Here is a 14,193-nt window from a genome sequence, read left to right as displayed (position 1 = left end):
CACATGTTTAACACACAAATCCTGCACATTTAGACTGAGTTCTTCTCTCAAACAGTAAACACTCCAAACACGTGGGAATGAAACAAAACAAAACTCCAGGTATGTTTCTGAGGAGCTAACAGCATTAGAACAAGACTTAGAGCTCACAAAAGTCAGTTTTGAGGCATATAGAACCTTGAATATCTATCTGTACTTTTGACTGTGCTGTGTGTTGCATTGTCTCACCTGCATTCAGACCGCTCTCTAAAAATAGTTCTGCTAAAATATCTGTATCTAGTTTTGTCTTGTTTGAAGATATGTGTGAAGTTAATTTTCCTTCCTGCAGATGTTTAGATAAGTGTTTCAATACCTCGGCAGTGGACCATACTGCAAACAAGCCCGTCAACAGCACACACAGTCTCTGAACATATATGACAGCAACTCCAGTTTGATGAACGTTTGAATAAATGAAAAGGAGAAACGAAAAAGAGCTGTGTGTGTGTCCCAATCACTGTTGGGCAAGTTACTTCAAAACTGTAATGTGTTATTTACAGTGTTGGGAAGGTGACTTTTAAAATGTAATCCCTACAGATTACAGATTACATACCCCAGAATGTAGTTTGTAACGTAATCTATTAAATTACTTAAAGTGAGTAATGTAATCTGAATACTTTGGATTACTTGATTTGCTGTAGAGAAGCAAAGACTCGGATATCTTCACCTAAAATGAAAAGCCTGGTTTAGAGCTGGGTTAGTCCTGGTTTAGTCCTGGTTTAGTCCTGGTTTAGACCTGGTTTAGTCCTGGTTTTAGTCCTGGTTTAGCCCAAAATGTGAAAACAGGAAAATACCACCATGTAATCCATATATTTCAACAAAGTAACTGTAATCCAATTACCACTCATTGAAACAGTAACTGTAACTGAATACAGTTACTCATAATTTGTACTCTGATTATGTACATGTACTCCAGTACATGTAATCTGTTACTCCCCAACACTAGTTATTTATGACTTATTACTGTCATTTCAAAGTAATTCATTACATTACAATATTACTGCATTTAAATGTAAGACATTACATTATTATTGCATTACTTCAAGTTACTCTCACCAAAATAACTGTGAAGATGCTGAACTTTTGCACCGTATGTGGACTGAACCAGGACTAAAGCACAGCTGAACCAGGACTGAACCAGGAAAATAACAGGACTAATCTCGGACTGATTCCAGGACTGAAGAGGAGGACTAACCTAAACTGACTAAACTAGACTAAACCAGACTAAACTAAACCAGAACTAAACCAGGACTCTAAACAAAACTAAACCAGGACTAAACACGGACTAAACCAGGACTAAAACCAGAACTAAACCAGGTCTAAACCAGAAGTGACCCAGGTCTAAACGAGGTCTAAACAGCGTAGTAGAGTTCATGGTCCTTTCGCCCGTGGTTACCTCACGTCTACGCGGCTGTGTCTCCGGCGTTTCACCGCTGCTGATATGCGGTGATTTTAGCAAATTTCTATGAAGAAAAACCCACCACTTCAAACCAAGTAAAAAAAGCATTGTAACGCGCGTTACTCACATTAGTAAAATATTAAAATTTTTTTCCCTGTAATGCTGAACATTACTGTGTTACAGCAAAAAGCAATGCATTACTGTAATTCGTTACTTTTATAACTTTACTCCCAACACTGGTCCCAAAGTGTGACCAAACTGAGTAATGTGTGTGTGTTTCTGTATGTGTGTGTGTGTGTCTCACCTGCACCACTCCGATGCACAGACCAAACACCAGCACAGAGGGGATGTTGTCCAGGAGCCACTGGCGTGCCTTTTGGTAACAGGGCTGAGCGCATCACAGGGACAGAGACAGAGACAGAGTCACTTTCACTTTCAAATGTTCAATGTTTAGTAGCTGTATCAGACACTGGGGCTCATACTGAACATTTTGATGGATTGAATATCAGTTCCAGGACATGTGGAATGTGTTTGTGGGCGGAGTTTAGGCGTTTGGCTCCACTATGAGTTATAGTAGTGTAGAATTAGTAATAAAGTATACAACTGATGTACTATTTCAAATACACCTGTCTGTGTACCTTTTACTCCGAGCCATTACAATTCTGCTTTATTCTTAATTACAACTTGTAGCTAAGTTGTTTGTTTTGGTGTTTTGCTTCCCACGTTTTTTATCCAATCAGAAAGCAGAGTGAGCCTCACGTGGGTCTCTCATTGGGTCTACCCTCTCATTTGAGCTAAGTTCAATAATTACACTTTATGATGGAAACAAGTATTTGCACTCCTCTGAAACTCAAACACTACCTTAAAGAGAGGTATTTGACTATGGGGGATTAACCGCTAACACATAACAAATAGATCAGCGTGTTACCTTTATCCTTACCAAAAACAACAATATGTATCATCGTTTTATATCAGTTAAGGAAGGAAGTAGCATAAAACAGAATGCCTCTCAGTTTAAACCTTCATTTAACTAAAGAAAGCTGTTGTAATGTGTTTGTATTAGTCTAATCATAACTATTGTGTAAGTCAGACAAGAATTACCTCTACAAAAACTTCACCAAAGTTTGATAATCTGAAGAAAATAGGCACAATTTGTAGTAAATTCTGAAATCTAATAATGAGACTGTTATATGGGCCCGGTCAAGCAGAAGTAAACAGCAAGGCCAAAAATTCAAGTTAATGCATCTGATATAAAAATGTATTGAACAGATACATATGTACTCTAGTTTATGAAACTGTTTACCTTTTTTCTGTGCCATTTTTGGTTCTAAAGTTACATATGTTTTAAACAGACCATGTATGAAACATGGAACAAAAATTATTTCCCAAATTTCAAAGACCTGCAAATCATGTAAATAAATGGATGTATTTCATCATATCTTGTGTTATTCCATCTTTGAACTGTTGATGAAGGGACATGATTTTTCAAAAAAAAAAAAATGATAAAAATTTTAGAAACTGATATAAGAAATAGTTTCCTTTCATAGATAGTAATATTTAAAAGTATTCAAAGGAAGAAAAAGTTGACAAATGATGTAAAATCCTGCACCTTCTACTTGTTTGCACAATTTTCCCTCTGTTACTTTTCCCTCCGTTACCATGACCTTTCTTAATAAAAAAATCTCATGACTCAAAAAGTAAGAGGTTTTTCAACCTAATCTTGTAGAAAACCATTATTGGTATTAAAAAACTATATGGAAGCCCAAAATATTCATAATTTACCAAAAAGTTTGTTCAACAACTTGAAATTGAAGAATATCACAGGTTTAACTTCACTGTTGGAGTATACACATTCTGATTTACTTATTTCAATACCTCTAGTTTTGAATAAGAGACATTTGAATGTCAAAAATCTGCCCGTTTCCTTCAGTTACCACTTGACCGGACCCATATGCACTTTAAACTATGAGCACTTGAGAATGGTATAACCTCACAGGAGCAATAACTGACTGACTTTTAGTGAGAGTGAAATCATCCTGAAAAATCTAGTTAAAAGACCCATTTTATTATTTTTGTTTCTGATCTCTGTTCTAATGTCGTTTCCTCGTCACAAACACACCTGGACTTGTGTTTTGTTTCATTCAAACATGTTTAACACACAAACCCTGCATATTTAGACTGAGTTCTTCCCACAAACAGAAAACACTCTATTCCAACTTGTGATCTCATGTGGCAATACAGGAAGTGCTCCACTGTGTTTTTAAACTCCATTCACCTTCATTAGAATCATTTAGATGATTTCAGTCGTGGAATTGCCGATCTCTACTGAACTAAAGGTAAAAGGAAATTGAAAAATGACATCACAAAGTGGAACAGAGCATTTTCAGCTTTGGAGATGTAGACAGACTAATAACAAAGTGTTACTCAAACACGTGTGAATGAAACAAAACACAACTCCAGGTCTGAATTTGATGAGATAACATTATAACACAGTTTAAAGCTCACAAGAATTCATTTTGTGACATATAGGACTTTTAAATGTGTAACAAGCGAGCGAGCAGAGACCTCGGTCCATCCGTCCACACAGGGGTCAGTGTCCATGGAGCAGCAGGAGGCCGGCAGCGTCCCCTCCAGGACTTCCCACCAGTCTGTCTTATTGGACACACCGCAGCACTTGAACTGGACACACACAAGCATCTGTCAAATATTGGTTCAAATATGTACAAAACCCTACAAAAATATGGAAAAAGGAAGTACCTGTAGTAAGAAATGTTTATTACTGAAAATATGAACGAAACCTGTATGCTGTGGGCTAAGCTTTTGCCTAGTAACCGGAGGGTGTCTGGTTCTGTTCCAGCCCAAATACAGACTGCTACTAGGGATGGGCATTCGATGAAATTTTCTTAATCGATTAATCATTAACGTTTTTATATTAAAATGATCATCATTATTATTACTATCTGCACTATTAATCTGCATAAATAAATTCAACTTTACGACATATAAACCGTAACGACTCTAGAGCCACATCAATCCGTTTGACATTATAATGTGTTTAATTCAGTTTTGTGCAACTCTCACAGAAACAAAACTTAAAACCGCATCGCTAATTTGCATAAACTAAGCGAAGATAAAACTACAGCTCTTGTGTCACTGATGTGGTTCAACTTCTGTCGGATTAAAAGACATGACTCAGGTGAATACAGGTTAGTGTGACCAGATTTGCGTTTGTCAAAACCAGGACACCGTATGGGAGGAGGGAGGTGGGGACTCGTCATCAACATTGCGTGACTCTCACCTGGCAAAGCCAGAGTTCCCACTGGACACCGAAACATATGTGCTGCTTTGTACACTGTGCACATGGACTCACACTTGTCCCAAACGCAACGGAAAGTGTGGAATTTCTTGTACAAGTCATCGTTAAATACACATTTGTGCTTCGGTACATTGCAGACTGACCCACTGTTTGTGTCTCGCTCCTGATGCAGAGACACATGTACACACCTGTTTGGTCACGCTACAACAACCTACATTCAGTTTGTCGTTAAAATTAATGTAATCGATGAAATTCTTAATGAATCAATTATCGATTAATCGATTAATCATGCCCATCCCTAACTGCTACATACTGTTACATAGCGGTAATCATTAGATCTTCTGTGTTAATTATACTTCTGTACAGTTTGTTTCAGATCATGACACATCTGTGTGTGTCTTCAGTGTCTGTTCAGCTCATTTAAACTGATTTTAGCACAGTCTTCCTTCTTAGAGTAGTAGGACAACAGCGAACTGTTCTTCAGTTGAGACGTTGGTACGCCCCCTCGCTCTGATTTACAGTCCTCTGGGTGAGTTTACGACTCTCAGAGGCGTCACAGATCCAACGATGAGGTTGTGTGACGTTACGTTGTCCCTCTGTCTTGCTGGTATGGCACACTTCACAGACTGACTGACTCATGTGATCACCCATAGTGTTCAGCTCCAGTCAAATGAAGCTCATAAGGCTAGCAGCTACAGGGGCGAATTTGGAGCCAAGTTCCATATAGGAATAGGATTTTTATACTGATAAAAAAGTACAAAATAAAAACCACCAGGATCATGTAGAGCACACATGTCAAACTCAGGCCCGGGGGCCAAATTTGGTACGTGATATAATTATATTTGGCCCGCGAGATCATATCAAATATGTATTAGAGCTGCCCACCGGCTACAGATACGTTATAGAAAGGTTATTTATTTAAAATGTTGTTATTATTTTATATTTTGCTTGTTTTGGATTCAATGATTAAGAAAAACTATTATTAAACATTAACATTTTACAATACCCGAAAGAAGAGAAAAAAACATTATTTGTTGAAATTTTCATAATAAATATTTAGTTTGGCCCACGACTTAGTCCCAGTTTTCAATTTTGGCCTCTGTGAATTTGAGTTTGACACCCCTGATGTAGAGCAAGTTAATATGAACATTTTAAGACCAAAATGACGAGGCTCACAATAGCAAAGAGAGGGAGGGTCAGCTGGAGCCAGAGTCGATGGAGGGGAAATGTGCCTATGCTCACTTCCTATTTGGAAACACAAAATCTAAAAGATGTCTGTATGTCAGAATCTAAAGTAAAATGCTCATACTTTGCCTGTAGTTCCACTGTATTTGGCATTCAGCTTGCATTACAACTACAACTGTTTCACCACAAAAATACTACCTTGAACAACATGCATTCTTACTGTGAGTGGGGTTGCCACTCCACAGATCTGACATGAAACTTGACCTGGTGGCAACACCTACTTGTCTTTATGGAGACAGATACATTTATTAAATCCTGGACTGTGGATTATTCCAGGCAAACAAAAACATCTCCATAGAGACAAGTAGGTGGTGGACTTTACCAGAAATGTTACACAGAGCACCTTTAAAAAGAATACAGCTGAAACATCCTGAAAATATCTTTGTTGGGATTAAAGGTCAAGGACGTCCTAAAACTGTGACACAGATCAGAGTAGAGTAGAGAGTATAGAGCAGGAGTCTCCAACCTTTTTCTTCAGGTGAGCTACCTTTACAAAACAAAAATTCCAGAGAGCTACTAATCTGAGCAGTCATAGGAAAGAAATTATACATAGTGTAAGAGCCATGGCAAGATTTAGATGGGGTACAGTTAGATAAAAGATAAAACATAAATCATTATTTGTTTATGAAAGATAGGTTTACAATAATAGCCATTTAATTTATCAAATTTGAGTTATTCAGGACAATACAAGTAATTCCGAAATCTCTTGGCAAGCTACTTGGAAAGGGGTGAAAAGCTACAGGTAACTCCCGAGCTACAGGTTGGAGACCCCTGGTATGGAGTATAAGACCCCACACCAGCACAGAAGAGCATGGAGAGAGTATAAGAGGAGAAAAAAGATGTGCCCCCTCACCCTCCTCTGCACGTTGTCCCAGGATTCCTTGAGCTTGGGTTCCATCTTGTACCTCCTCATTCCCCCCTTCAGCTCGTCCTGGGCCCGAGAGTCCACCTGCACATACAGAGAGGAGATCAACGAATACTACTGTATACTGCTACTGCTACTGTTACTGTTACTTCTGTACTACTGTTACTGTGGACTCTACTGTGGACTCTACTCTCTACTGTGGACTCTACTGTGGACTCTACTGTGGACTCTACTGTGGACTCTACTGTGGACTCTACTGTGGACTCTACACTCTACTGTGGACAGTGTAGAATGCACTGATGTTACATGAACACTAAATATTTCATTACATTTCTGAGCCTTGAGGCAAACACACAGCAGCGTGGGCCATGTGGTCAGATGCACACGTCCACACACACAGAGCACACACACAGCACACACGTCCACACACACAGAGCACACACACAGCACACACGTCACACACACACACACACAGAGCACACACACAGAGCACACACACAGCACACACACAGCACACACACAGCACACACACACACACACAGCACACACACAGCACACACACAGCACACACAGAGCACATCAGGGCATCAGGGTTTTAAACAGGCTTTAGCACGACTGTTATAAATATGAGAATACTTATCAGATGAGGAAAGGCGTTGCTTTGAGCACGTTATAGAGTTTAGTAAGAGACAAGAGTTTCCTGCAGATAAGCAGCCTGTGCTGCAGCTCTGTCCCTCTCCTCTGTTTACAGAGACCTGTGTGTACTCAGAAAATGTGGCACAAACATGCTTTTTTGGCATCACAGACAAATTCTGCATGTTCCGCTTGTGTATGTGCACTCTCATAAAATCAGACCGATTGTGCTTGTATCTGCTACACAGTTACAATCTCTGACTCCCATGGATCATTATCTTATAATTTGGAGATTTTAAACCTGAACATTCATCTAAAATTACTTACTAAAAGAAACAAGGCCATTGACTTCCGTGTTAGAAAACTGTGGTGCCAAATGGGAGCTGACATAGCTGTAAAAGCCATCACATTGAGTATCACCGATTAAGAAAATAAAACTGGAGAACAAACTGTGACCAGTACATCACATTGGTTGTGTACTAGGGTTGGGCGGTTAAACAGTATTACGTTATCCCACAGTATCAAAAAGTAGCGATGGTGTCAGATTCATAACTGTCATTAAAAAAATGTGCACCACATAAGGGCCTAATATAATGTTATAATATATTCATACCTAAATGTGTTTGCTCAGCACAAATCAATGTGTGGTTGTATTTTCAATTTAATACTATCACCATTTCAAAACTAATTAGTGTCTATAATGTTTTTTTAACTGTGTGGGGAGATGATGTTTAGTTAGTTTTGTTGCATTGTCAGGTGATGCTCATAAAGGAGACCAAGAGAAGAAGACAAGAGTTGGTCCTCAAAAAAAAAAAAAAAAAATACTAGTACTTCTGCAGTTTGGCAGCATTTTGGCTTCAGGACACATTTGTTTACGTTTTACAGAAACAAAACTTTAAATCACATGGCTCATTTACATAAACTATAAAGCAGCAGGGAGCAGGGGCAGGGGTCGTGGAGCAGGGCGGGGGGTGGTGGAGCAGGACAGGGGTAGTGGAGTAGGGGCAGGTGTGGTGCAGAGCAGGGGCAGGGGTGGTGGAGCAGGGGCAGGTGGTGGGCAGGGGTGGTAGCAGAGCAGGGGCAGGGGTGGTGGAGCAGTGGAGCAGGGGCAGGGGTGGTGGAGCAGGGGCAGGGGTGGCAGGGCAGGCAGGCAGGGGCAGGGTGGTGGAGCAGGGGCAGGGGCTGTGGACTGACCTGGTCCTGGTACATGTGGATGACGAGTATGAACACACCCTCGGTCAGCACCAGCAGCAGCAGGATCAGGAAGAACTGTGGACACAAAGAAAAAACATCTGGAGTTGTGTTTTGTTTCACTCACACGACTAAATCTAATTAGTCTGTCTACATCTCCAAAGCTCAAAATGCTCCATTCCACCTTGTGATGTCATGAAAGAAGTACAGTGGTCTTCAAGTTAACAGCCCCTTTTACTTTTCACTCAGTAGAGCTTGGCAATTTGAAGGCTGAAAGCATCCAAATGATTCTAATGAAGCTGTGTGGAGTTTAAAACCACATGACATCACAAGGTGTCATCTGTTTAGGAGAATAACTCAGTCTAACTGTGCAGGGTTTGTGTGTTAAACATGTGTGAATGAAACAAAACACAACTCCAGGTGTGTTTGTGATGAGGAAACAACATTATAACAGAGATCAGATGACAGTGTAATATCCTTTAAGCGACTGTGAGTCAGTACTCACCATGAAGAGGAGGCACCGCTGCTCTTTGAGTGCGCCCAGGCAGCCCAGGAAGCCCAGCACCATGGTCACGCCCCCCGCCACCAGCAGCAGGTTCGCGGCCGACAGGGAGGGGAAGGTCAGGGGCAGAGATGAGAACTCCTCCTGGGTGAAGGAGAGCCAGAGCCCGATTCCAAACAGCCCACATCCCCCCAGCTGCAAGCACAGAAGACAGAAGACCCCGTCAGCCCCCCAGCTACTATAACACACCCGTACCACAGTCCACCAAACTTATTCACAACATGGGGGGAAACAGGGGGACCAGGACTCACCCAAAAGACCAGGTTGAAGATGAACATGAGGTATTTGACACAGCACAGGCAGCACCCACACAGCCACATCCTGCAACACAACACAAGCTCAAGTTTAGGCCGGAGACATCTTCTGGCACATACACACTCAGTAAATAGTGTATTATTGTTCTTCTTTATTTCAGCAGGAAAGTTCTGTTGACATTTGGATCTGTTTTTCATGTTCTAATGACACATGTTCTAATGAGAGTGAAAACCAGAGCACCTCAATGCACCGTGTAGAGATCTTAGTGTAAAATATGCACATTTTCAAATGATACACCACCAACATACAACAAAATAAATCATATCTGAAGGAGCTGCAAGAAACATAAATGTTCAAATCATTTCATATTGTCACAAAAAGCTTTTGTCAGTTTAGACTCACTCACATTGGGTAGAAGCACAACTTTTAGTAAAGTAAGAGTACTGTTACACAGGACAACATATTGCTATATTGTAATATAGTTGTAATATATTACTAAGAGTAATGTATGAACTCTGAAAACTACTATGTAGACCTCAAGTACATGACACGTTCAAAATGGAACTAAAGCTGAATCTGAACCTGGACTCTAATCCCAAATCCAAACCAGGACTAAACTAGGACTATGGCAAGACTAAACCAGGACTATGGCAGGACTAAACCAGGACTAAACCAGGATTAACCAGGACTATGGCAGGACTAAACCAGGACTACACTAGGACACACTAGGCCTCAAGTACATGACACATTCAAAATGGAACTAAACCTGAATCCAAACCTGGACTCTAATCCCAGGTCCAAACCAGGACCAGGACTAAACCAGGACTAAACCAGGACTAAACCAGCACTAAACCAGGACTAAACCAGGACTATGGCAAGACTAAACCAGGACTAAACCAGCACTAAACCAGGTCCAAACCAGGACTAAACCGGGACTGAACCAGGACTAAACCAGGATTAAACCAGGTCCAAACCAGGACTAAACCAGGTCCAAACCAGGACTAATCCAGGACTAAACCAGCACTAAACCAGGTCCAAACCAGGACTAAACCAGGATGTAACCAGGACTAAACCAGGACTAAACCAGGACTAAACCAGGACTAAACCAGGTCCAAACCAGGACTAAACCAGGACTAAACCAGGACTAAACCAGGTCTAAACCAGGACTAAACCAGGACTAAGCCAGGACTAAACCAGCACTAAACCTACATGTGTACAAATTGTATAGCTCAGTTCTATAGCTCAACATGTTTACATTTAGAACAGTGTTTAATCCTGGTTTAGTCCTCGGCTGCTTATATGAAAAATACCTATTGTCTGGTCTTGTAGTTTTAGTTGGTGTTTAGAAGTAAGTGCAGTTCATAAACAACTGAAAGCTCGAGAGTATCCAGGGTCAGTGTGGAAGAGCCAATCCTCCCAACTGTGATAAGAGCTGAGAGGAAGGAAACCCCCTCCTCCCCCTCACGCTTCCCTCTCCCGTCTCACCTCTCCACCTCTCCTGCTCACCCCCCCGTCTCACGCTCTCTCTTACCTCCCCCCAAACACAACAAGAACAACAAATGTCCCAATCCAGCTCCGATACTGATTTTTATACTATGGTTTTCATTTTCTGACGATACCCGATATCAACCCATCCCAGTATTCATTTCATTTAAAAAAGAAATGAAGATAAAACTGATCCAAATGAGTTCTATATCTGATATTTATCTCTCAAGTAACAACAGAACAGCATTACATCATTACATAACATCACATCCCTGTATGTGAACACTTATTTACAAGATATCTGTGTCAGGTATATATGTACAGTGTTGGGGAGTAACAGATTACATGTACCAGAGTTATGTAATCAGAGTACAAATTATGAGTAACTGTATTTAGTTACAGTTACTGTTTCAGTGAGTGGTAATTGGATTACAGTTACTTTGTTGAAATAAATGGATTACACAGCAGTATTTTCCTGTTTTCACATTTTGGGCTTTTTTTTTTTTTTTTTCGGTAATTCCACTCATTGCCGGACACTAAACCAGGTCCAAACCAAGACTAAACCAGGTCTAAACAGGATTGAACAGGACTAAACCATGCCGTGCAGGGCCATGTCTCCTTGTCTTCTATCAATAATATTTTTAATATCATTAAGTAAAGTCTGGGCTTTTTATTTTCTTTTAGCAGACAAAACATCTTACGTGAAGATTTCCTCATCTTTGCTTCTCTACAGCAAATCAAGTAATCCAAAGTATTCAGATTACATTGCTCACTTTAAGTAATTTAATGGATTACGTTACAAACTACATTTTGGGGTATGTAATCTGTAATCTGTAGGGGAATACATTTTAAAAGTCACCTTCCCAACACTGTATATATATATCTTATGGGAGGATTGTATCTGTGCATTCCTGGTTCAAATCATTTCATATAATCAAACATGAATCTTCTGTCATAGACTTCAGAGGGAAGAGGAACCCAAACTTTTACTTTAATAAAAATATTACTCTGCTAATTGAGTAGTACTGCTCACCTCTGATTACAATCCACACAACTGACTTTTTCTTTCAGACTAGAGGACAATCCAGGACAAAGTCAGAACTAAAACAGGATTATATTTGGCAAAAACCAGTAATGAGGAAACCAGACAGACACTGAACCCGTGCACACCAGGAATGTTAGACTAACCCAACAGACCAAACCGACCCAGGACTAAAAGCAGCACCAAACAGAGGACTGAACCAGAATCAGGGCTGCACCTTAAGAGACCCTGAGGTGGACCAGAGCTAAAACAGAACATAACACTAACGAACCAGGACGTGTTAATGAAACACTGATTGAAATCGAAAGTTAAAACCATATTTTGGAACATTCTTATGGAGAGGGAAGTTTTATAGGAATATATGGACACAAGCAGGAAGAGGAGCTGCTCCAGGCTGAATCTGAGTCAAGTCTGTGGAGTTGCAAGCCTCCCACAGAAAGTTTTTCGAAACATGCTTGGATTTTAGTCTATTTTTTGGCCAGACAGTTACATACTGTGGCTTTAACAGGTCCATGGCTCTCACTGAACTACAGAGGTGATGGAGCAGCCAAAAAGTGTACTCAAGTCAGAGTAACATTACCTCAGAATATTACTCAAGTAGAAGTACAAAGCAGTGGTCCAAGAAATGATTCATGTAAGAGTAAGTAGAGAAGTATTTGGGAAAATTATGCCTATTACCAGTGTTGGGGAGTAACAGATTACATGTACCAGAGTACAAATTATGAGTAACTGTATTCAGTTACAGTTACTGTTTCAGTGAGTGGTAATTAGATTACAGTTACTTTGTTGAAATAAATGGATTACATGGCGGTATTTTACTGTTTTCACATTTTGGGATATATCCCTTCTTTTTTTTCCCCCCAGGAATTCCACTCATCGCCGGACACTAAACCAGGTCTAAACCAGGACTAAACCAGGTCTAAACTAGGTCTAAACCAGGACTAAACCAGGTCTAAACTAGGTCTAAACCAGGTCTAAAACCAGGTCTAAACCAGGTGTAAAACCAGGTTTAAACTAGGATTAAACCAGGACTAAAGCAGGACTAAACCAGGACTAAACAAGGACTAAACCAGGACTAAAATCAGGTCCAAACCAGGTCTAACCCAGGACTAAAACAGGATTTAACAGGATTAAACCATGTCGTGTGGACCATGTCTCCTCGTCTTTTATGAATAATATTTTTAATACGGTTAAGTAAAGTCTGGGCTTTTTATTTTCTTTTTGCTGAAAAAAACATCTTATGTGAAGATTTCCTCGTCTTTGCTTCTCTACAGCAAATCAAGTAATCCAAAGTATTCAGATTACACTACTCACTTTATGTAACTTAATGGATTACTTTACAAACTCCATTTTTGGGGTATGTAATCTGTAATCTGTAGGGGAATACATTTTAAAAGTAATCTTCCCAACACTGCCTACTACTCAGATGACTTAAAATGTAACTGTAACATCTCAAGTTAATGTAATTAGAAGGATAAAACATTCAATCTGGTGTTTTCAAATTACAGACACAAAAATGAGACAAAATAAATCAGATGTGAAGGACACAAATGCAAAAGTCATTTCAGATTGTCACATAAAACTTTTGTCACTTTAGACTCACTCACAGTGGGAAGATAATCTTTTTACTGAAGTAAGAGTTCAACTTTGATAACTTGGATAAAAATATGACTCAGGTAGGTGTAAAAGTATGCTGCTAGAAAAATACACTGAAAAGTACAATTTCTTTAAAAAGTTACTCGTGTAAATGTAACTGAGTAAATGCAACTAAAAGTAACACTATCCACCTCTGCTGAATTATGCTGACGCCAGGAATTAAGTGCATTCTCAAAAGTATTGCAGCGGATGCAGGACAGAAGAGCCCGAGCCCGGGCCTCAGACAGTGCAGTGCCCGGGTGAGCCTCATGAATTCGGCCTATGAGACATTGTTCGGATTAGCCTTATTAGAACAATAGGGCATCAGTCCCGTCCCAACCCCCCATAACGGAGCAGTGCTGCGGTTCACACTCCAGATGTCCCGCACGGTGGACATGCGCGTTCCCGTTACCTGGAGTCAGGTACAGCTCCGGTCCCGTTCCTCGCGCTCCTTTGTCCCTCGCAGACCACTCCTCGTCCTCACAACTCTCCACTCAACTCTTGTGACCGAAACTTTGGCGCACAGTTCGAC

General features: G+C 40.3%; 1 protein-coding gene across 1 annotated transcript in view; it reads right to left on the bottom strand.

Moving 5' to 3' along the window:
- The window catches only part of tspan4b (tetraspanin 4b), a 15,999-nt gene extending 1,806 nt beyond the window's left edge, over nt 1-14,193 (bottom strand). Inside the window, exons 1-7 of the mRNA XM_020933205.2 lie at nt 14,074-14,193; nt 9,496-9,565; nt 9,188-9,379; nt 8,686-8,760; nt 6,847-6,942; nt 3,998-4,111; nt 1,737-1,820 (exon numbers count right to left, since the gene is read on the bottom strand). Coding sequence (XP_020788864.2) covers nt 1,737-1,820; nt 3,998-4,111; nt 6,847-6,942; nt 8,686-8,760; nt 9,188-9,379; nt 9,496-9,564 — 630 coding nt within the window. The 5' untranslated portion in view covers nt 9,565; nt 14,074-14,193. The remainder of the gene's footprint in view (nt 1-1,736; nt 1,821-3,997; nt 4,112-6,846; nt 6,943-8,685; nt 8,761-9,187; nt 9,380-9,495; nt 9,566-14,073) is intronic.

This window comes from Boleophthalmus pectinirostris, unplaced genomic scaffold (assembly GCF_026225935.1).
Source record: "Boleophthalmus pectinirostris isolate CB_2022bp ecotype Guang Dong unplaced genomic scaffold, ASM2622593v1 HiC_scaffold_17, whole genome shotgun sequence".
NCBI classification, from domain to species: domain Eukaryota; kingdom Metazoa; phylum Chordata; class Actinopteri; order Gobiiformes; family Gobiidae; genus Boleophthalmus; species Boleophthalmus pectinirostris.
This window is presented reverse-complemented; position numbering and strand designations above follow the sequence as displayed.